The 24633-nt window shown below is 45.2% G+C and overlaps 2 protein-coding genes across 8 annotated transcripts; one reads left to right on the top strand and one right to left on the bottom strand.

Moving 5' to 3' along the window:
* Positions 1 to 18: 18 nt before the first annotated feature.
* On the top strand, positions 19 to 21715 carry Pgant5 (polypeptide N-acetylgalactosaminyltransferase 5). 7 transcript variants are annotated; one of them, XM_011143184.3, is made up of 8 exons: positions 19 to 208; positions 14138 to 14937; positions 15145 to 15463; positions 16144 to 16321; positions 16638 to 16818; positions 19534 to 19772; positions 19934 to 20068; positions 20166 to 21715. In XM_011143184.3, the coding sequence occupies exons 2-8, from the start codon at positions 14322 to 14324 to the stop codon at positions 20313 to 20315; spliced, it is 1818 nt and encodes a 605-aa protein (XP_011141486.1). In that variant the 5' UTR covers positions 19 to 208; positions 14138 to 14321; the 3' UTR covers positions 20316 to 21715. The 7 variants fall into 7 exon arrangements, with proteins under 7 accessions (XP_011141486.1, XP_025155978.1, XP_011141487.1 ...); XM_025300193.1 differs by lacking the exon at positions 16638 to 16818 and adding an exon at positions 18352 to 18532 and having other exon boundaries at positions 54 to 293; XM_011143185.3 differs by having other exon boundaries at positions 55 to 293.
* Positions 21716 to 23152: 1437 nt separating this feature from the next.
* RpL37A (ribosomal protein L37A) lies at positions 23153 to 24173 on the bottom strand. The gene is made up of 3 exons (XM_011143183.2): positions 24085 to 24173; positions 23684 to 23812; positions 23153 to 23325 (listed from the first exon to the last, which is right to left on the bottom strand). Exons 1-3 carry the CDS (start codon positions 24085 to 24087, stop codon positions 23179 to 23181), a joined length of 279 nt encoding a protein of 92 aa, XP_011141485.1. The 5' UTR covers positions 24088 to 24173; the 3' UTR covers positions 23153 to 23178.
* Between the last annotated feature and the right edge of the window lie 460 nt (positions 24174 to 24633).

A 24633-nucleotide genomic window follows, 5' to 3' on the forward strand; every position in this document is an offset into this window, starting at 1 on the left:
ACCTCGGCGCCGCCGCCGCCGCTGCCGCCGCCGCCGCCGCTCGTTGCTTCGCTCCGCGCCGCGCCGCGTCGCGCTCCGATCCGCGCGATGTCAGGCGTATCCTCCGCTTAGTGTGACCACAACGACGACATGCACACCCGCGAGTTTCCTCCTACTGCTGCGTCGTGCCGTTGATCAGCGGGGACTCGTGTCGTGGAGAAGGCAGAAGGTGCGTATCGACGTGGACGACACGGCGGGGGAATCGACCGGCCCTGACGAGCGAGCTGCAACGAGAGAGTGGTGCGAGTGAGCGGGTGAGCGAGCGCGTTACCGCGTCGTCGCGTGCACACACACTGTCCATCCACGTTCTAGTCCGTCCCGCTCTCGCGATCATTCCCGGATCACGCAGAGACCTCTCGTAATCGGGACAAAACGGACCAAGTCGTCGACGCGTGAGGTGCGTGAGTCGCGTGTTCGACGATCTCCTCGGTCTCGATGGAGTCTCATCGCTCGTTTGTTCAGCGATTCGTTTCTTATCGCGACCGGGACCAGTGAGCGCTTTTTGAGATCACTCACGGCGAGTCTCTCTCTCTCTCTCTCTCTTCGCGTGAACGCGTGCGCGCGCGCGTCTTGCTGTGCACGCACGAGGAATCTCGTGTCAGTCGACTTTGGTCTCGCGATGCGATATTTTCTCGCCACTAATTCACACACGCGTGTCTAAACCTTGCAGGTGCGCAGCAGTGTGTCTTCGACGAGAACAGAGCGAGTTGTTCTTGCCGCGAGCGATTAACATATGTACGAACACGTTCGAATCAGTGCCGCGAGATTAGCCGTGGTCGTGGGCACTCTGGAGAGTCCGCGAACCGGGACGGTTGATTCCCGGAATTGAAGAGGTGTGATATCTCGTGGTCGCGTCGCCGTCGTGGGATCGAGAATCTACCTGTATCATCCCATCCAAGCGTCCATCACCCACCATTCATCCCCGTCTGTACGTCGTCGCCGTTCATGTTCCCGAGATCTACGCTCATGTCGGGCAGCATACGCCACGCGGAATCGTGTGAGTGATCGATCTTACATCCTGCGTCCTGTAGGAGGAAGAAAGTTCGGAAGCGCGCTGCCACGTTTTTAGAACGCCGAGCGCGCCGCGCGCGCGACTGCTACGTCTTATGTGTCCCTCTCTCTTTCTCTCTCTCTCTCTCTCTCTCTCTCTCTCGTTCGTTCGTTCGCTCCTCGAGCTTCTGCATGCATGTATGTGTGCGTGCGTCATGCGTGGATTCGCCGACGCGAGATCGTTCGCGGATCGATAACGGGATTTTCGAACATCGTTCATGAACCGGTTCATCGTTCGCGGACGCGTCCTTAGCGACACACGGCCGCGGCCTTTTTCCCTCGAAGGGACGCGCCTTCGATTCGCGACACCTTTCGAAGGAACACACGCACGCAGGCAGAAGCATGCGACGCGTGGCTTAATAACGGTGCCACGAAGTAGGTGCGCGAGCGAGTATGCAATCCGACCACGTCGCATTACGGAAATTACGCGCGAAGAGCGAGCGGACGGCCAAGAATGACCTCCGTGTGTGCATCGTGTTTCTCTCACGTTGCAAAAAGTCACTCGTCGCGGCTCTCCTCCTGCGCGTGTGGAGATCTCTCTCCGATTCTGAAGATTAGAAATTCAAGCTCGATACGAAACCGCACGCACATTGCGCGCGAATTCCCTGCGTCGCGTTTCACGCACGACGACGACGACGGTGGTGGTACACGCCCTGCGAGGAGTATGCTGAAAAGGGCCGGAAGTAATCTCTTTTAATTTCAGGCGTAAACGGAATTCTGAATCGTGAACGCTAACGCTCGTTAAGGAAATTAAATGTCTCGTTTTGTCGGGTGTAGCCTCGGCCTGATAGCATCGTGCAGGCGCGTTCCATCAGGAGAATTAGAATTCGCAGGAAAGACCTCCGCGTGAGAAGGAGAGAGAGAGAGAGAGAGAGAGAGAGAGAGAGAGAGAGAGAGAGAGAGAGAGACGCAACGAGATGTTCGAGCTATATCAGAAACGTGTAGTTTCACTTCGGAATTCATCTCGGAAAAGTGTCCGCTTTCTGGAAAAAAACTTCCGCTGTTGTTCACTCGAGACTGCCACTTCACGTCTCAAGAAGTTATCGCGCATGCTACAGGGGAGACACATACACACACGCACGTGTGCCATTGTTGTTTACGCGTGGGTGTCCAACGTCGGGTTACTTCGCATTTTTGCTCTGCATTTACCGCTAAATATCGCCGTCCGGTTTGCGTCCGTATGCGTCTCTCTCTTGCTCGCGTTTGTTCGATCTTCTCCTGGGGAGAGAAGAATCCGCGAGTCAGATGACACTATTTGGAGTCGATTTCAGTAATTAATCGCGATTGTTATTCATCCGGGATCATGTCCTGTCTACTTCTAGGGGCGGCGGAAGTTTTTCACAAACGTAGAGATAGATAGATAGATAGGGAAAGGGGGGGGAGGGAATTGAAACTAGAGGGTAGAATATTGAAACACAGGCGAAGTCTCCGTCTGTGCGCGACAGATAGAATTGCAGCAGGCAATCAGGATCTGGGGGGCTCGGGTTGTATCGCGACGGTCGTTTAGGAACGGCCGTGAGATGCGTCGCGCTAAAATCGATCTATCGGAACCAGGTCAGCTCCTGGAGAGGTCTTCATCCCACGCTGCGCGCGACCGGCTAAAAAACGAGTTAAGCAAAATGGACTGAATGTGGTAACTCGGTTAAAAGTGGTCACGCTCCGTGAAGAGAGGGCGTAAGAAGTCCGGTGTTTTTGTCGCCGTAGTTTCCTTTAAATCGGCGAGGAGCGCGCGTGTGGCCGACGACGACGACGTTTTCGCGATCTTCGTTTCGCTTTGCGGAAGCGGAAGCTCGCGCTCGTGAATTCGCGAAGCGTGAAGCGTGTTGCGTTTTTAATCGTTCCCTCCGCGATTTGGAAGTAATTCAGCCGCGCGATATCCGCGGGCACGACGAACGACGGAGCTCCCGGGAGCTAATTCGGCGGTCGTTAACACCTCGGGGATTCTAGGACACGCTCGCTAGGACGATTCCGAATAACTCTCTTCTCATATCAGCGAATTCGAACAATGCTAATCGCAGAGCGGAAGCGCGCGACGACACAAACGCCGCGAAAATGTTTCGCGCCTCTCTCGGCGGCTGCTTTCTTCGTCACGTTCTGGCGAACGCCATTGTATCGTGCAGCCCGCTCGTTCGTTTCCACGTTCGCAATCGCGATACATCCTCGTAGATCTTCTTGTCAATTCGCCGAAAAGTATTCTCTCTCGCCGTGCTGGCTGTTTGAAATTCTGCAGCCGACCCGACGATTCCGCGCGATAAATGCGCGCGCGCACGCACGCGGTCTGACTCGTTCTCGGTCTCTCTCCGAGGAATTCGAGGAAAAACGCGAGGAAGACTCTCGTCCGGAGAGCTCGACTCGAAATGAATTTTCTCGATCTACCGGCGAATTAGTCTCCATTGTCGTCGCGGCGGCGAATCGCTTGCGGGGGCGTGATTTCGAACGGCGCGCGTCCGCGGCACTCGCTCTCGTTCATTCGATCGCCACATAAATCCGCGCACGACTACTACACACCGACAGTAAATTCGATTGTCCGCGACATTCCCGCACGGTTTTCACCGCGCTCTGCTTTTTCTCTCCTCGAGCGGACCGCTTCGCGCGCGGGACAGTTTTCGCTTTGTCGTCGTCGTCGTCGTTTCCTTCGTCCTCCTCGTCCTTCATCGCCGCTCGTCGTCGGTGCAGCCGGAGTTCCGTTCAGAGGTATGCGGCGCACCTGTCCGTCCGTTATTCGTCTTCAAGGCCTGTAGAGCACTCCGGGGAGACTCGCATCGGAGCACCGGTCCCTCGGAGAGAAACTCGTCTCAAGGCCGCGTCGCGCGTTTTGCAACGCGCTGCGCCGAGAGTGATCCGTCACGGAGCGGCGCAGGTAGGGCGCTTCTCCTTGCTCGGTGACGGCGACGAGAGGGATGCGATGATAATGGTATGCAGCGCCTACTGCTGCTGCTGCGGAAGGACCGTTATCCTCGTGTTCTCACGTCTACGAAGTTTCGAAAGCGTGGGGAGATATACGCGGTTACACGCTTCTGCGATTGTGCGAGGTGACGCGAGCGGTGCTTTAATGCACTGAACGAACGCTGATGGCCAACGTCGTCGTCGTCGTCGTCGTCGTCGTCGTTGTCGTGAGAGTTGGCTTAACGTGAGATTTAGCGGCGAATCTACTCGAGAGTTCCGTCTACCACCGCCTTATATCTCAGATTAGACACGTCCGAAGAAGAATCACGCGGCTTAACGACCGGTCGGACTTACGTGCTCGCTCGGACTTCGGAATATATTCCGGATGAATGAATATTAACAGCTCATTTAATCTCGTTCAGCTCGTTCGGCTCGAACCGTTCGCAGAAATCGCGCGGAAAAAGAAAGAGAGAGAGAGAGAAGAGAATTACAACCTTCGGACGACCTTCGCGAAAGAAGTCGCGAGTAATTGTTCGAGACGTTAATCGCGAATTAAAATTACAGGCGAGTCGCGCGACGCGCTAAACTCCGTCGCTTTCCAATCAGTTCCGAGTGCGCTTTAACTCGACTCAACCCGATACTTAGATTAATCAATTAATTGAAGAGCCGTGCGGTCGCGCGGCGAATTACGCGGGGGTGAGGAGGGGGGGGGAGACGACAACGAGCATTCGCCGTGTCGCGCGGCTACAAGGAGCTGTTCCGTTCGGGTACCGATCGCTCGTTAGTCTCATCCGCACTTTTGGCTTATTCACACGCCGGGATCTCCATTCTCTCGATTTTCACCGAAGGAAATCGCTCCCTCCCTCCTCCGTCTACCGCGCACATCGCGACAATGGTGAAACAGCAGTGAAATCGCGATTTGCGGCACGGCGTGCGTCGCACTCGGTGAATGCTATTCGTGATGGATGACACCGCTTGATGTCCCGCCGGTGTATACGCGCCATTTACGTCACTATTTCTCTCGACTGAGAGAGAGAGAGAGAGAGAGAGAGAGAGAGAGAGAGAAGGAGGGGGGAGAAACGATACTTAATTACGCCGCGCTTTGCCAGTGATTCACGAAACGAGTGAAAGGTGCTTCTCCGCGTCGCGAGTCGCGGCAGGTTCTCTCTCCCGGGAGAGAGAACCGATAAGCATGCAAAGAGAGACGGAGAGACTCGTTGACGAGATTGCTACATTGTTCAAAGTAGCAGCGACCGGTCTCTCTCGCGTAAGGAGCTGTGCTTCGCAAGGACGCGCTCGTCCCGGGGACCCATTTCTCCGCGTTTGACATTTGCCGTCATGAGCGCACCACGTGATTCGCCGCGTGCGAGTCAAATGTCGAAGATATTGCCCCGCAATAAAGGTCGGCCGGATAACGGTTGACCGTTAACAAAAGAGATCAATACGGTTGATAGCGCGCGCTGATATAAATATATCGCGCGATATTCGACGCTTACGCACGTACGTGGCTTGTATGCGTACACGGCGCTCACCTGCGCGTGAGATTGCGGGGACCTCGGCAATTTACGCACCTCGACACGTGAAACTCATTTTCGAGACTGGCGAGTCACCCGCGCGGATATTTGAACAATGATCGCTTCGTGCGCGATTGACAGACGACACGGGGGCAGGGGGGAGGGACGAGTCGCTTAATAAGAAACCTCAAGGAAAATTGGGTTTCACGCGCGTCGTAAATACTCACGTCGTAAAAGCGAAGCTCGCAGTGTTACGTTACGAGCGCGTTACGACCCCTCATGAATCGTTCTATCGGACCGCGTAAATTTCGTCGTCGTGGTCGTCGTTTGAAGTTAATTTCCAATATTTTACATTCCGCGATATATGGCTTCGCGTGTGTTTACGATTAAAGTAACGTGCGATTTATCTCTCTCTCTCTCTCTTCTTTTCCCTCGTCTCCGCCTTTTCTCTTTATCTCTCAGACAAGCGACAAGCATTCCCAATTTGAACTACAAAGGCGACATTAAAAGATACGCGTAGATATTATGCAATATATAAAAGCATTTAGCGCGCGCGTCACGATACGCGCACATTTATCGCGCGAGGCGGCCTCGAAAAAAGTTCAGTCGTCTCGCGTTAATGATGAACCGCCGTGTGGTTTGCAAGCCACACGGCGGCCGAGTAATAATCGTACGTAACGACATTTGCACGGCGCGAAAAGGAGGGAGGGAGGGAGCGGTATCGGCTGCCGCACGCACATCACACACGCGGATCGCCCCGGCGGCGACTGCTGCAAGCAGCAGTCCGTCAAAACGCAGCGCGCCGCTTAAATCCGTTCTCCGTCACGCGGGAAAACTTGATGCCGGTTTGTGACCCGCATAAAACGGCGTATAATAACGGTATATCCGCACGATACCGCGATCTTCATTGTATCGCCCGGCATTGTCGGCCTTTCCGTGTGTGTCCCGGCATAATTTCAAGCGGCGGCACGCCGCGCCGCGCCGGCGAGATTGCCATTGTTCTCGAATTCGAACTCGGCATACGCTTGACCTAGTGCAACCACGTGCGGCACACATATTAGTGATAATCTTTTAATTACGCCGGATTACGTGGAGGATCGCGCGCCGCGCGATGAAATTTCGCCCCGAACCAGACAAACTCTAATCGTAGCGTAGTAACGGTCCGAACGACTGACAGTTCTCGTTGGGTAATCTGAAAAGCATTAAGCGCACCGTACTGTTATGGAAGTACGTTATGGAGCCGTACGAAATGGAGGAGAGTATAATAAGACATATAAATAACGACATATTCGCGACCGCGTTAAAAGCAACGTCCCGATTCTCGATACGGTACCTTTGGACGTTTTAAACGTTCAGATACGATTCGAAAACGAGGAGAATATGACGCGAATCTTTTTAGATATAATTGCATCAATCATTTATATTATACGTAAAAAGCACCGGGGGAACTATATTTAACGCCAGTTCGAAATCTCGATGCTTCCAGGAAGAGAAAGAGCCGAGAGAGCGATTAGACATCGAATGAAATATTTTATCATATTTGCACGTCGCTACCTGAATAATCCGCGGGTGACATCACGTCCGTTGAAACTAGTTAGGTCACGTGAAATATTCGATCAACCTTTTATCAAGCCGTGCCGCGCTCACGTGCGTTACACGTTAACCGCGATATCGATAATGCACTCTCATTTGCCGAAGTGTGAGTGTGTGTATTATCAATTCGAGAGAGGAACCTGCGATATACCGTCGGTGCAACGGGAATTCCGCCGACAACGTTCGGCGGAAACGGCGGACGCGGAGTTACGTTTATTATAGCTGATTATTTCGCGACTTTATACCAACGCAAGCACATGTTTTTCGCGCGCGATGTAAACGCACGGTCCGATGACAGTTGATTTCTAATTATTTCGAGAGAGAGAGAGAGAGAGAGAGAGAGAGAGAGAGAGAGAGAGAGAGAGAGAGAGGCGGCTGTAGCAGTATATAAAGCCGATACACGCGCTATCGTTCTACATTCGACCCGTGTCATTCGTTATCACGGAGCCGTGCGAATATGAACGCCGCGCTAACTTCGCGATAATTATCGCTCATAAGTTGTGCGCTATGATTTGTAAACAGCCGTCCATGCCCGCGAGCGCTATGCCCTCTCGTGTGTATCGCGTTTCGCGTTTACTCCACACCGTCTCTCCTCTCCAGGGCACAACGACGCGATATTTATTTTTTTATTTACTTTGATTGTCGGTTATATAAAATAGCTGTGTGCATAAAAGTCACTTGTCTCTTTCTCTCTCTGTCCTTCTCTCTCTCTCTCTCTCTCTCTCTCTCTCTCGCTCTCTCGAGACATCCCTGAAACCGGTTCTTAATATCCTTCTTGGCGGATGGAATGCGCATAGCGCATTCATTTCACGTTACGTCCGTTCGAACTTGAACGGAAAAAGCCTTTGAAAGAAATTAATCCGATTCTCGTTTGCGCCAGGCAATTGCTTGATATTTCATCAATTAAGGTAAACGTCCCAGTGGCCGAACACGTCCCAGTCATCCGACCACTTTGGAAAAAAAGATTTACTATTTATTTTAACAATAATGAATGAAAGTAATAATTATTGTAAAAAAATTCCAATATTCGACGATTAATTGGAGAAAAGAATATATTCTATGTGATACTTTGATGTTAAAATAAAAATTAATTAAATAAATATGCACCTATGGTTTGGCAAAATAATGGTCAGTCGTTAATAAATTCGTTAAGAAATAGCATCTATATTTAATTATTTCCCGTTAGCACATACTAATTTTCTAATTGCGGTCAGACACTGAAACAGATATATTCGAACATTGGGCCATAATTTATTTCAACGTCCGGTCATTGTCCGATACATCAATACGCTTCATTACTTGTGTAAATATTTTATTAATAATAGATATACGCATTGATTTAAATCATTTTTCCCTACTTAAGGGTATCTTAAGTTTCCGAATAAGTGCAAATATTTACATCAAACTATTCTTAATATTATATATTGCATTTTTTGTGACGACTTACGCTTAAACGTCCGGTTACTGGGACATTTACCTTATCTACGACTCGTCGACGAGCGTCTTTTACTTCTTTTTTCTCCTTATTCGTCAGTCTGAAATATAATTTCGCGAGTTCGTCTCTCGCGGGAGAGACGTTTCCTCGGTTATCCGTCTCGATTTGACGAGACTGTGGATTAGACACAAAATAGACACACGTAATTATAAGTTCGGTAATTTTAGGTCGCGTGTCGCATATCGCATTAACACCGAGGGCCTGGATCCTACCGACCTTCCTGTGTGATTAGTTTAGTTAATTTTCGCTGTTAAGAGCTCAAATTGATCTCCCGAGGCGTTTAAGACGCCGCCTCGTGTGTGTTATCGGACGCCCGAAGCTTCAGGCGAGTAACAATCCCCGACAGGACACTGAAGCGGAATACACTCTCGAACGTATTTGGCCACTCGACACGAATTCGCGACACAGTTTTGACATTATTAGTTTTAACAGGATTACATCCCTCGCTCTCTAGAATAGAAACGCTCTCGAAACGGAAACGATCCCCAATGATAGATATCTCGCGATATCTTTTCCGCTCGAGTTCAGTGCGCTCGCTCGCTAAATGCTACAAGTTTCATCGCGTTCGTCGGTGTTAGTTCATAATGCTCTCGTATTACGCATACGTTACAATGTAACCCGAGAGGAGAGAAAGATCGTCGCTCCGCGCTGCGCTTCGCGCGCAAGCTGCAACATGAATTAAGCATCCTCGCATGGCGTAGTGCGCTGGTAAACGCAAAATTGTGACACTGACATGTGTCGTCAATCACAATAGTCGTCGGGTCTCGTTCTCGTCGCGACACTTTGACATCTGCCTCTAATTATAACTAATTGTATCCGACGAGAGAAGACGCTCGCGCGCGCGCGGTGGGTAAACGCTACGGACGATGGTCGATATATCGGAACTTCGCGCACTTGGCAACTCCAAGTTCGGTTTAAACATGCTCTTTTCCATACATTGGACTTTCCGTGAATTTCGACGGAATTGCCGCGCACGGATTAACGTTATTTTCATTGTCCCTTTTGCGGCAGATAATAAGGCCGGAGGCTTAGCTTTTATAGCTGTCTATTGTGTCGCGGAAGTCTCTCTCTCTCTCTCTCTCTCTCTCTCTCTCTCTCTCTCTCTCTCTCTCTCTCTCTCTCTCTCTCTCTCTCTCTCTCTCTCTCTCTCTCTTTTCTCCCCATTTATCTCTTAATGACATTACTTCACGTCGCATTGCGTCAATGTAATATTGGCGGACTTTCAAGCACTTCGATTGCGACGAGTCCCTGCGAATCGAAGTGCCGAAGGCTGAATGCGACTCAAATCTGATTACGCGTCTCTGAAAAGCGTCGCGCGTCTTTTATTTTATATATCGGAGGCAAGTACGAGGGGGACACGTCGTACGTGCGACGGATAAAGCGACGAGCAAAGAAAGGCTCGAGAGCTCGGCCAAATTATCGGGCGAGTTATTCGGCTAACGATCGATAGACGATCGGGATAATCGGATAATTGATAATTAAGATAGACTGAATCTCCGATTTACTCACGAATGGATTCGCGTGAGCTTGATGTAATTCGCAAAATTCGCGGCTTATTTCTGGATTTGTTGACGAATTTGGGCTTGTTCCTTCCACGGAATTCGGGTCGTTCGCTAAATTAAGACTCACAAGGAGATATTCGGCGACTTCTCCGATTCGCTTCGATTCGATGCACCGGCGAAAACTCGCTGTCGCGCACACGTCGACGAAATTCCCGACGAAACGTATTGAGCAACCTCGAGATCTGTTCTTTTCACAATACACCCGCTCGTTTCTGTCTCATCGAACACGACGTCGTCGTCTCGACAGCAGCACACCGAAACAATAGAAGCGGCGTGTGTGGACGAAGACAACTGTCGCGGTCGAGCGTGAAACACGCGATTCGTCATTTCGCCATAACGATATCGCTCTACGAAATGACACTTCGTCCCGGCTGCTCAATCGTTCACCGTGCTGCGATATCGATTTTTATCAGCCGACTGCATGCAATTGTGCTAATAGCGCCGTACGTTACGCCGTATCCAGTGCCGTTTTTATTATTATTATTATTATTATCGACTAGCGAGACTGTAATACATGTCGTAACTCATTGTCAGTTCACTGCATTCGCGTAAATCATGAGCACCTCGCCGCCATTGAGAACTACGGGGAATATCGCGTAAGGAATACTCCTTATTACGAGTAATGCAACCGAGAGAGCGCGGAGAATGCTTTCTAGCGCAAAGAGGAGACGCGAAGATGAAGAGAGAGAAAGGGGGTAACGTTATCCGGTGTATTACAACATTACCGATTATTAATACAATAGATGTTATCGCGATTCCATTCGCCATGACACGTATAAAGTTCTCTGAATATCTCGAGTCTTCGAAGCTCTAAATCAACTAGTCCGCCATCACCATTAACGTTCGCGCCACTTTTCTGCGCGCGCGCGCGATTCTTCGGATAAATTGTTGCAACATTTCCGATTGCAGCTATGATCGGCGTTATCGCGATTCCACTCGTCACGACACGTGAGCAGGTTTTACTGATTATCTCAGACTTAAAAAATCCCAAATCCAACGGTTCGCGTTATCATCAGCACTTGTTAACCTGACGATTGCGGTTTTTTCTCTTTTACGCAAACTTCTCCGAATAAAACGCGTACATCTTGCGAAACTCGAGAAGTTTCACCAGGTGGTACGCTCGCGCCGATATGTGTATCGTCAATTGCTGTGCTGTAACAGCGATTAGTCTGCGCGTCGTGTGTTCAATACACGCGCCACGTCACGGTGTAACCGGCGAACGGGAATATAATAAAGTACAGTAATGGAACACTCGGCGGCGATACGCGCATCAATAAGCTCCCCTTTTCTTCCTCAACGAGGAGATGTCTTCCCTCGCTGTCTCGCTGTTCAATTCGCGAACGTCCTTTATTGCGCTCTCCTCCTGTCGCTTCAATCCTGAGAGGAGCAATTTTCACAGTTGAGAATCGCAACAAGCCAAGTTCACTCACGCATACATTTACATTTTTACTTCTTTCTATATATATATATATATATACACATATATGTATATTTGCATTTTGCACATCATTCGCGGCGTATCTCTTTTTCACAGACGGAATGTTCATACGTGATGCAACCGGCAGAGGAGGAATAATGTCACCGTTGCTGCTTTCGGGCCACGCGCACAGTCATCCACCGTTATTACTCCCATTTCCCGCTCGTTATCGTGATGAAAGTGAATTATTTAGCGGCCGCTAATTAATTAGTACCATCGGGAGCACACGGTTGTCTCATCGCAATATAATTTCCCAGGCTAAATAGCCCCGCACGCGCGCGCGCTCGCTCGCTCGCTCGCTCGCTCGCTCGCTGGCGTGCCGGCTACGTGGGATAATTGCCCGCAGATCCGTATTTCCGCCGTGTCTTCGAAACGCTCTGCTATTACATTATCGCTACCGCTTTTTTCTTCCCTCTCGCGTTCGCTTTTTTGTCGGAGTTACAGCTGGTACCGACATCGATTGCGCGACCCACTGGTGCGCTGCGACGGCGGTACCAGAGGTACCACCGCAGGTACCTCGCCTCATCGCGGATTTGTCCGTACGGAGCAGTACGCTTCGTCGAGCGAATTATTTCATAACGCCAAGTGCTTTTTGCGCGCTCCGAGTTGCACCGCGAAAGTTTCGCCTAAGACTCGTCTCCCAGCCGCTCCAATTGTGCCCTTTTATCGCACGTTTTTTTCTAATGAATATAATTTTGTGGGACTTGTTACTCGGGGATTTTCAGGGTCGCTGAATGCAAATCCGGTGTGAAAAATACGAAATTAAAAATGGCAAAATACAATATCGCCCACGAAATTTTCAAAATCAGCTGAATCCGCTTGAAATTTGTTACTTAAGGGGTTTAGGTTGAGGTTGCTCATTACAAATTCGTTATCGCCAAATTCGGAATGCCAGAGCTGTGACGGATATGTACGGCAAGGGTCGGTTGACACCGGTCAGGTTGCCCGGTTCTCAAGCACAGTCAGTTATAGCGATATTGCTAGCCGCCAGCAAGTCGCCATAATTATGTTCGTCATTTTGAATTTTGGATTTTCCACGCCGAATTCATACGCAGCAATTTCAAAAACGCCCGAGTAACAAACAATAAGTTCAAGCGAATTCGACTAATTTCGAAAATTCCGTCCGCCATTTTGAATTTTGTATGTTTCACACCGGATTTGTATTCAGCGACCCCAAAAATTCCCAGCTAATGATTTTGAAGTATACGTTATTACTTAAAATTTCATGTAAACGAATTTATTCTCTAAAAACGGCAGTTTTGTTCGGTATATGCATATCAATAACAAATTACTTATTTGAAATGACTCTAAAAGTCGATGTATTAGTTGGAGGAATATTTTAGTAGTCCAACAATACCGAATGTGCTAAAGAAATATGTGAAAAATTTAAATTATTGGAAAAACAAGCTCGAATGATAGGTGACACTCTGAGAGGGCCACTATGCAGCAAAGGGTTAATCGATCTTTCGACCTGCCATGAAGAAGCGGACAGGGATCGCATATTTCTTTGCGATTCTATTCTAGAAAAATTCGAAATGAGCACACTCGGAAGCGTTCCATCGCGCGTCATCGTTTTCCACGACGATTTTATGAAATGCAACTCGTCCTTCTGTTTCGCTTTCCGTTTTCTTTTTTTTTTTTTCGTATAAATAACTACAAAGTACCGTCAATTACGTTATAGAAGGAGCGCCGTATCGATACGACTATGGCAACTCCGTAAATAATCAGTTGCACGCAACGTAACGCGATAAAGGCATGCGCGCGCGCGCGTGCAACGTGTATGCGAATTTATCGCGTTGCAATAATTATCCGATCCGCGGAATTATCCCCGTAGCCGTACGCGGATGCGCATATGTAAGTCACATGCGATTATTATACGCTGACTCTCTATATTTCTGTCTCTCTCCTCTCTCCTCTCTATTTGCGAGGAGGCCGACGTGAAACTCGACGCGTCGACTGTTTAATCGGGGAGAAATTGAACGTTCTGTTTAAAGTGGCATTCTCCTCGCGATCGACGTGTCTCGTACTCGAATTAGTCATGTGCTGAGCGTCTCGATTATTCTTACTGCAAACGTGCGCACTTTTCGCTCGCGCGAATTCCCAGTCGCGCGATCGTGCGCGGAAACACGTCGGGGCGAAAACTCGAAGAGATTTTTACTTAACGCCTGAAAACTTCTTCTCGAACTTTCGTACGAGCGTACTCGCGAGAAGTCGCATTATAAATTCCGCTTTAATTGACATGACGAATTGCGCGCGATACGAGCTAAGTTGGATGATGAAAATTCTGGAATTCATGCGGAATCGTGACGAGTGTGCACGAGGAGCGAGGACGAAGGCGAGCGGGATCGATCTCTCGAAAAAAAAAAAATTCCGACTGCGTCCGACGGCGGACGGCCTTTTCATATCAAGTTGGGAATCCCTGATGGTGATAAGAACACGCACGCACTCGCTCACGCGCTCATTCACGTTTTCGCAGCGAACATTGAATCCATAATAATCGAGACGGCTTTCTGTGTTGCAGCGCTGGAGACCCGCCCCCAGTCATGTAATGCCACGAGGACCCGGCCAAATTAGCGGAATTCGGTAGTGAATATTTTCTCGCGACTTGAAGAACCTCGTTCCCGTTGAAATTTCGTCCCGCGAGTCTGACCCCGCGGAGACTGGGTGATGAACTCGGGGTACAAGCGGAAGAGCGCCGTTGAAAGATGTTCCGCTCCAAGATTCGCATTCACACGTGTCAAGTGATATTGCTGACGTCGCTGGTATGGTTCCTGGTCGACGTCATGGTGCTGATGCTCTATTCGGACTGCATCGGAGGGTCCGGATGGGGTTGTTCGGATAACAAGCAGCAGCAGCAGCAGGCGCTGTCGGAGGAGCCAATTCAACGGTTCCATCCGAAGAACCTGGTGAGGGAGACGTCGTCCAAGCAAGAGTCCAGCAAGAGACAATATCCGCAGTCAAGGTTGCAACTGTGGCGGCCGGCGAAGGTCGTCCGTGAGAATAAAGGCAGCCCCGGCGAGATGGGAGCGGCTGTGCATATTCCGCCGGAGAACGAAGCCAAGCAGCAAGAGCTGTTTAAGCTGAATCAGTTTAATTTGATGGCCAGCGACATGATCTCCTTAAATCGATCTTTAAAGGACATCAGGCTCGACGGCTGTAAGAATAAGAAGTACAATAAGTATCTTCCAGACACAAGTATCGTCATAGTTTTCCATAACGAGGCGTGGACCACTCTGCTGAGGACGGTTTGGTCCGTCATAAACAGATCTCCCCGATCATTGCTGAAGGAGGTTATCCTGGTGGACGATGCGAGTGAGCGCGGTACGTTTTTCAGTTTTCTCTTGCGAAAAGTCGACGTATTGATTCGCAAATTGCTCGTCATGCATCGGAAAACGATGAATGACTCAGAGCGCGCGCTTGAACGAGAATATCAACGTCGGTGTCGTAACAAATTGTCGCGATTAAATATTCTTGTTGCAAGAGATAGAACTTGCGTGAACTAGTGACGTGTGAATATTGCTTTTCTAGATCACCTGAAGCAAGACTTAGAAGACTACATAGCGACATTACCAGTTCCCACGTATGTATATCGCACCGAGAAGAGGTCGGGCTTGATAAGAGCGAGGCTTCTCGGAGCGAAGCACGTGAAAGGACAAGTGATCACATTCCTAGATGCGCATTGCGAATGTACCGAGGGCTGGTTAGAGCCGCTGCTCTCGAGAATCGCGAACGACAGACATACTGTGGTTTGCCCGATCATAGATGTGATCAGCGACGATACCTTCGAGTACATCCCGGCCAGTGACATGACGTGGGGAGGCTTCAATTGGAAACTGAACTTCAGATGGTACATTGACAACGTTACGAGTATATCGCGAGCTCCTAATTATATTATCAGCATGACCCTTTATTCCGATCGAGCCGGTCCGATCTCGCGTCTTGTGAAAAAGGTACAGACGAGAGAAATTTGAGTTGCAAATGCGAAAATCGGCTTGCATATTTTGTATGCGAATAGCTAATCTATAGATAGCTAAAGCTACATGGAATATTAAATCTTGATCGATCCGTATACACATACATATATATATATATACACACACGCGCACACACACACATTGTTCTTGCAAATTATTGCTAGATTCATAAATCTAATGGTTTAGTCGCGACGTCCATAAATCTACTAACCCTCGTTCTAATTCGGTTACATTTACATACATAATGATCCGGAACGTAATCAATGGCGGCGACTCTCTTTCTCTCCCTCACATGTATACGTACGTAACTACTACGGGCTCGACTACCGTCGAGCTCACAGATTTACGGTCCCCGTATTCATCGCGTACGTACAGAGTGCGTCCTGCACTGTTGTGTTTAATTAAATTTTAATTTATCTGTCGCATCGTGGATTTCGCAAAACAAAACGCGCCGACAGTCTGCTAAATCGCCAGTCATTCTCCGCATTTGCAATATCTAATTTCCCAACAACGAATTTCCGCTTAATGTTATTTCAATGCTTCGCTTAATAAGGTACAGAGTCGCGCAGAGAGAGATGGACAGAAGAAACAGCGACCGAACAGCACCGCTGCGAACGCCGACCATGGCCGGCGGATTATTCTCCATCGACAAGGAGTACTTCTATGAGTTGGGCGCGTACGACGAAGGCATGGACATCTGGGGCGGTGAAAATCTCGAGATGAGTTTCCGAGTAAGTTCTTTTCTCCCTTTCTCTCTCCTTCTCCTCTCTCCCTCCCTGCTCCCCCCCCCCTCTCTCTCTCTCTCTCTCATTCTCTCTAAGATGTGATAAGAAGAGAGATTGCCAATTTGGTGCGATAAAAATTATACAGCATGCTTTTCGGCTTACACTGAACAAAAAATCGCGTAGTGTAGACGGTAAATATAACTATTTCGATTTTTATATAACAAGAGGAGACCGAGTTCCCTAAAGAGGTTTCCTCTCTCGGAAAGGGTGTCGTCGCCATAAAACTTTCGCTGTTATTTGTGAAGTCATAAGTGCCTTGTAGGTGTGGCAATGTGGCGGAACATTAGAAATCAGTCCGTGCTCACATGTGGGACATGTATTCCGGGACAAGAGCCCATATACATTCCCCGGCGGTGTCAGCAAGATAGTCCTGCACAATGCGGCCAGGGTGGCCGAAGTCTGGATGGATGAGTGGAGAGATTTTTACTATGCCATGAATCCAGGTTAGATAATCTCAAGTGTACCGTTTCATTCATTTTGCGATGTTGTTGGTTGTACTACGTTGCGCTAAATGATGCCGTCGTTATGCACATTAACTATATACGTGTCTCTGATGCAACATACCCAACCAATCGATACCTACAGTAGTGTAACATCGAAATTTTTATTATCCGCATACATATAGTCTCTCTGTGTGTCACGAACTCCCGACTCTCTTCGAAAATTATCTTCACGACGTTTCGAATCGATGAAAAATTTACGATCGAGTTATAATAAGATACGCATTTTTCACCGTTAAAGATGGTCTTTTTTCGAAACTTTTATATACTGGTATATAACTGGTGTTCACGTAACATTCATATCGGGAGCAACGATATTATTTAATTATAAATATCTGGAAGACTGCATACACATCTGACAGCTGAGCGAGAGTATTTCGTACTTGACGGGTATCTGATATACAAAGAATCTACATAACATATACTTCATCGAACTGTTATACTTCGTATAGCTATGTAAGTTGCAATTGTGTTTTTGAATGCGTTATTTCTTGTTTAACCAGTTGTCTCTCCATTTCACTAATAACCGGCAGCAGTGCTGCGTTAATATATCTTTATAAAGTGACTTTTTAACACGCCACTAGTTACAGATAGGGTCAATCTGTCCAATTCACGTTCGGACACGTTCCGCATAATTATCTTCAGTCTTCAGTTTAGCGCATTCAGATACGCGCTGTGTGATAAACCGGAAGCTGAAGATAGCAATGTCCGGATTCGCACCGGCACGAAAACCGGAGAGGCGACAGCTTTAGCTACGGAGATACGTCGTAATATTAGTTGACAGTCTTCTATGTTTGTTTTATGCACATTGTGTGATTTTATATTGTGTTGTGTGTATACTTATATACTAATACTCTCATACGTAACATCAGTAGTTGTATTTGCGTTACATTACGTATCCGCTATATTAATAATCGGCGCGATAATCGAGATCTCTGACCGTAGTAATTGCTCCCCACTGTAGAATCTCTACGTCGATATCGTCGTGCCGAGCATCTTTATCCACCTCCTTTTCCATTCACACATTCAGACTCTGCCTTTCGGATCGATAAACATAAGCTTGGACGAAGCGACATTCAGAAATAGCCACGGGGCATCATAAACATTAACGTTGAATGGACGTTGGAAGTGATGTTTCGTTTGTGTCCTCCTGGTACACACACGCGCGAACCGCTGGTTGTAGTCTTAACCACTCATCCATCCAGCCGACTAACCAATTGAAATTTGCGCTTGCTTCTTTTTAATGGTATACTTTTTATCAAGCCATATTGTAGGTGCCGCAAAAGGAGAGAGAGCGAGCTCTAAATCCACCACGAGGCGCAGAAAAATTGCAATACATACATTCTTGTTCTTCTCCTTCTGTTGTTTTTTTTCTCCTTTTCTTATTTTTGTTGTCATTCCTCTCGTTTCTTATCATGTTATACGTGCCTAAGCCGTCGCAACTGCTAACACAACTAACAGAACTGAGTTGGTTAGATATGGATGTGTGGTGGGACATTGGAAATAGCGACATGCTCGCACGTCGGGCATGTATTCCGTAAGTCGACCCCGTATACCTTCCCGGGTGGTACGAGCAAGATAGTCAACCACAACAATGCGCGGCTCGCAGAAGTTTGGTTGGACCAATGGAAGTACTTCTATTACAACATTAATCCAGGTAGCACTAACCACTGGCCTACCTCATAAAAAAAAATAAAAAGAACAAAGAAAAGAAAGATCTCTATCGCATCTACGTATCTCCTCGCATGTAGTATCCTTGCTCCGAGCATCCTTTTTCTTATGCATCAGTCGCTTTTATCATGGTAACGGCATGTTTTCGCTGGATATCTGGATGGGATCTGTGCATGATGTCTATCGTTCGTTTCTGCTATCGGTTCACGGTTCCGGCTACTCTCTTTCTCTTTTTCTCTCTACTTCTATCTATCAGATACCCGTTAACATTGATTTAAGACGTTGTCGCTGTTACGTTCAACCATAACGTCGTTAGTCTATGATCATTAATAGTAATTGGATGAACTGGACACAGTATGTACAGTAGCACAATTATGCAAGACGTTCGAAGGTGTGTACTCTTGGAGTAGAAAATAAGTCACGCACAGCGCACTGGTTCCTTGTGCTGACATATTGTTGCGATTGAAGGGATGTTGTCGAAGCGAGTTACTGAATAGTAGACGACTAACATGAATACGACGAGACAAATTCATACTTCTGGTATCTCGATCTAATCGGTAATGCAAAATCGCACACTCGCGCGCAAAACAAATGTACAGAACATTGGCAAAGCACGTTATCTCTCTGCACGCTACATTCACGAACATGTGTGAAGGCAGTTGAAGGCGTTAATTAGAAATCGACGCTACCTCTCGCGACTTTCTCACATCTTTTCAAGATTGTCAGAAGTATATTATGCGTTGCGTAATTGCACAGTTATTTATTTATATTTTTTTCTCCTTTTATGAGCAAGCATATATACGGCATTGATGTATCATACAATTACCATGACAAATTTCTCTGCTTCGGCACTGAAATTCTGACAAGTCTCTACCTCTGTCGATCGATTTACGTGCAAGCACAATATGTAAAAATTGAACATAATGAATAAGTCACCGTGACGGTGGCCGCTTTAGGACCGATTACAGTAGGATCTGTGCTTTGCAGGCGCGCGGAACGTCGACGTCGGTGACGTGTCCGAACGAGTGAAGCTCAGAGAGCGGCTCAAGTGCAAGAGCTTCAGATGGTACTTGGAGAATATATATCCGGAATCACCGATGCCGTTAGACTATTACTATCTCGGTGACGTAAAGAATGTTGAAGCGCAAACCTGCCTGGATACGATGGGCAGGAGGACCGGGGAGAACGTTGGGATTAGTTATTGCCATGGATTAGGTGGCAATCAGGTTCGTATTAGATTTAGAAATGGTTCCTGAAGTTAGGATACATGAACGAAATTAAAATATATTCTGAGATATAACGCCTTACCAATGAAAAACCGAGGAGATAAGATTGCTGCTGCATTGAGAAATCTCTCACATCTGACAAATACTGTATGATGATACAGGTATTCGCTTATACTAAACGGCAACAGATAATGTCCGACGATATGTGCCTTGATGCAGCTAGTCCGCAAGGTCCTGTGAAGATCGTACGATGTCATGGAATGGGTGGTAATCAAGCGTGGGTGTACAACGACGAGGTAATGCGAAAACAGATCTGGAGGATGTGGAAGAGACTTTACGTGCGAGAACGATTCGCTCGGCTTACTGATCGCACATATGCTTTTACTTTTTCAGACCAAGATGATCAGGCACACGAACACGGGCCATTGCCTGTCGAAACCCCACTCGGGCGACGCGTCGCAACCTGTCCTGACGCAATGCGATCCCAACAACATCGGTCAAAAGTGGATCATGCGTAGCAAATTCAAGTGGCAAGCCAGCTAATATACGAGTCGACCCTAAACACAAGATTTACACGCAATATTTGTTAATATATTTAATAATAACAGAGAGACAAACTGTTTACTCCGCGAGGTATTCGAGTGCGCGAACGAGAGGCAAAGAAAGGAAAAGAAAAGAAGATAATCGAATATTACAATCAGTGGAGAAGAAACTGTTTACATCTAATAGGCATCTAATTGGCAATCTAGATGGCATCATGGACGCAATGACGAGGGGACGCAGTGCACAAGGAAAGTCAACTGTCGTTCGAGCACGAAATCGGGCAATCGGAGATCGTAGTTAATTCGTTTTATCCCGTAGGATTTAATTACCAATGATAGCAGCATCGGGAATTTGTTGCCATTCCTTGTGCTATGCATTGATCCAACACGCACGAGTGACAGGAATAATCTCCGATCGCGTGTGAATACGAGTGATACTAAATAACGAACAAGTGAACGTTTTCTTTTTCTTCTTTCCTGACTTAAGCAGCAGAGAAGAAAGCATATCAGACCACTGTTATAAATAATTGTTGATATAAAAGAGAAAAAGCGCGCGAGAGAGAGAGAGAGAGAGAGAGATTTGATAACTTTCGGATGAGTGCAATGACGGATGACTGACCGTTAGATGCGGTGTGATGATGAAATGTGAATATGTTAAGATACATAGTACGTTCGGTCATTTTATCCTGATATTATGACTGAGCGGAATGCTGGAATGTTAGTGAAAAATCAATGTGACGCTGAACTGCGCGATAATATAGAAATGATTATTGTACAATTCACTAATTAATTAAGGAAGAGCACCGGACCTTTTTATATTCATGTTTCTGACAGTTCCTCGTTGCATCTCGTTCGTATAATTTAACTGTTACGCATCATTTCACACGAAGAATGTACTTATCTGAGAATGCCTGAATTATTCATAGAGCGAGGTTACAACCTTACATTTTGTCGGGTTTTAGTTAGACGCGTACGCGATTGTCGACTGTCGTTAAGGAGACCTAACACGCGATTTATGAATGTACAGAGTGTCTTCCATGTTTTAACGATATCAAACGAATATTTTTCCGGTTTTATGATTAGCACACATTTGCGAATTATATTTGTTAATCGTGCGTGTCCAAAAAAATACTTAACCGGTGAGTGATGGTGCCATAAAAAAGATTATGCCGTTTGATTGTCTCTAAGCAAACGTCGCGGTGCCTTTGAACGTGTGACTGGGCTAAATTCAAATAGAAGATCCGTAATAACTGCAAGTTGAAGGAATCACGTTTTATTTGAGCGCGGTGTTTTATAGCGCGACCACTCACCAGGATTAAACGGTAAATTTAGTTTAAATATGTGACATTGATGTCAAAAGAGAATTACAATCATAATGTTCTACAAGATTGACAAACAGAATTGTTCGTTTTTCAAGTTTCAGCACCATTGTCTTTAACATTATAATTAGCAATCGAACATCTTTCTTTTTTATTTGTACGGATCATAGAATTTATAAAAGTTTTGCTCAACATTAAAGATTCATGTATGATCAAATATGTTGTGAACAAAAATATGTTCAATGCATATTTCATTTGCGCTCTCGCGAGACAACTTCCGCTATAACTTTAAGATTAATTCCTTCCCTCGTAAATGCTATTGAATTGACGAATATACTCATTATTCCTATGTAATTTAAAAGAATGTTATGGTGATGGTGCAACGTTAATAGCTTGATACATTTGTCTTCTAAGACTGGTATTTTATTTTTGTATAGAACACGAATTGACTTTTCTATATACATGTGTGTATATATATAACATAGATACATACACATGTGTGTATGTATATGTGTTGATAAGTGATGTATTAGTCCACCTTATAGAAAAGTGATAAAATGTTCGATCGCGTTATATAGCTCGTTAAAGTGGCGAGAAACAATAGTCAATAGCATCTCTTTGCAAACATGTCATTCCTTGCAGATTAGGTCTATATTTGATTTCATTTTACGAGAAGTGCTATTATAAACGAATAAAATTGCTAATGAACAATTACCACATTTTAATCATTTGCTCAATGAACAATCGCGAGTTTCACGGTTCAATTGATTATAATAGCAGAACAGATTCAAAACATTATAATAATCTGAACTGCGTAAGCATAATCTTTTGAAGACAATAAAATAATTTGTATATTCTTATTGAGTTTACATGATGAATGTCTCTATATTATATTATGTATAACATATATATATATATATATATATATATATCTCGTTATATATATTGCGTTTTATCATATATTTAAAGCATTTTCTTTTTATACATAGATATGCATAAAATTTGTAAAAATGAATGTATGCATTAACTATATTAAAATTTATCTCTTGTTTTCTCTTTTCAAAATGTAATTAAAACCAACTAAAACAAAGATGCTCCTAAAAGTATCTAATTGTTAAAATTGTACTATATATATATATAACCTCTAGGACATAGTTATATATGATAGATATAATTACATTTTAGAATAAATAATTAGTTTCATTATATATACGAACTGTTGGTATCATTTCAATATTTATAGTTCCTTTATGATCGTTCAATAGTTTGATCATAATTTCACAAAACCACACACATGCACTTAAATTTATAACTTCTTAATATTAATTATATAAAAACTTCATATTCATTTTATATAAATATTGTTTTATGAATAAAAAAGAAAATGAAACCACTTATCTCAAATTTCATATGTAATAGGAGTTTGGTAAATGGATTCATGGAAATGGTTTGGTGAAATTTATCATGGTTACACAAACCAATTGAAAACAATTGGTTTATATTAAAGAAAATCACAAAATTGTTGGAAATATATTTATTATGTATTTACTGTTCCTTCACCTCACGTAATCGACGTACTGCTGACCTCACTGAAGCGGCAGCTGTTGTAGAATATACCCAAGCACCACCAGCAACTGTCCTCTTGCAGCGTTTGCATGACCAGATGCCAACTACACTACGTTTCATCGCATCCTAGAAAAACAGAACAATAATTAGTTTCATATTCTGTTGCAAAATTACATAAAACTCTTTTGAATCTGTCCTATTATTGTTCAGATACATGTTTGAAATTATAAATAAAACAAGATAAATATCACATTTGTGGCGCATAATATATAACAAACAATATAGACAAGCACCAATTGTATTTCTTATATTACGTTTTAGTATTTGATATTTTTAAAACAACTAATTTTTGTTTGTCCTAATGCATGAATGATTTTGGTTCAGCGTATATTTTTATAAATTAGATTGTGTAAGAAATCTGAAAAGAAACTAACTAGTTTGGGATAAGAAAGCAAATAAAATTTACCAATTCTTTATTACTTACTTTGCCACAAAATGTGCAGGTATATTTACTGTGCTGCGTGATTTCCATTTTTTTAACCATTTTCCTGAGAGAAGCACCATAACGAGTGCCATATTTACCGGTGATTCCAACCTTCTTTGTACGTTTCGCCTATTAAAAATTAAACAAGCTTTGAATAAATATACTAAATTTATAATTTGTAAATGCTGTAACGAATATACAACAATATAAATAATCGACTTCTAGAACTGGGCAAAAGTAACCTCATTGTAACGTTAGTTTCATGTAGCTATATGTAAGTAATATTTTACACTCAAATATACATGTGAAACACTTCACAAGAGCGATCATTTTCGTTGGACAATTAGTATCGTGCATATTTCAACAAGATTTAGCATTTATATCTTGATAAAATGTCTTACCATTTTGAAGATACGGAAAACACTCGTGGAAAGAACCGGAAGGAATTCTCAATTGTCCTCAGTGCTTAGTTCGTCAAAATTAAAGATGGTGGCCGACGAATCGATATTCGATACTATTACTAGGATCGATTGTATTCTCGATGTACTCAAAATCGATTAATAATCGCTGTTCAGTTTTGAATTACTATGAACTTAAAGGATTATTTGATTTATTGAATATATAATAGATAATTTATTTGAAAATAAAAAGTCACCTGATTCTCTTTCAGTCGTTCTACACGAAAATAAAAAGTTCATACGACTACGTCTAACTTATCGTTGATTCGTACTACGACTTTTATTCTTCGTCCAAGATGGTGGCGGATCGTAGCGGATACTTCGAAAGTAATAAAAAGTAAGAGGTCTAACCATCAAGAGAATCAAAAGTGATACGAACGAATTTTTTGTTCTTCGATAAGAAAGATAATAGGAAATAAAAAATATCAATCTTTGGAATTTGAAAGTATGGGAGATTTTTGGCAGAGAAAGATCGAGCATCGATTCACTACT

Source organism: Harpegnathos saltator, unplaced genomic scaffold, assembly GCF_003227715.2.
Source record: "Harpegnathos saltator strain DR-91 unplaced genomic scaffold, Hsal_v8.6 scaffold33, whole genome shotgun sequence".
Taxonomy (NCBI): domain Eukaryota; kingdom Metazoa; phylum Arthropoda; class Insecta; order Hymenoptera; family Formicidae; genus Harpegnathos; species Harpegnathos saltator.

Coding starts and splice junctions, on each gene's coding strand:
- Pgant5 (XM_011143184.3), top strand. CDS start 14,322: ATGTTCCGCTCCAAGATTCGCATTCACACGTGTCAAGTGATATTGCTG. Junction 15,464..16,143: donor TGGAAACTGAACTTCAGATG/GTACATTGACAA, acceptor TCGCTTAATAAG/GTACAGAGTCGCGCAGAGAG. Junction 16,819..19,533: donor TTACTATGCCATGAATCCAG/GTTAGATAATCT, acceptor TGTGCTTTGCAG/GCGCGCGGAACGTCGACGTC.
- RpL37A (XM_011143183.2), bottom strand. Junction 23,326..23,683: donor CCTGCACATTTTGTGGCAAA/GTAAGTAATAAA, acceptor CTGTTTTTCTAG/GATGCGATGAAACGTAGTGT.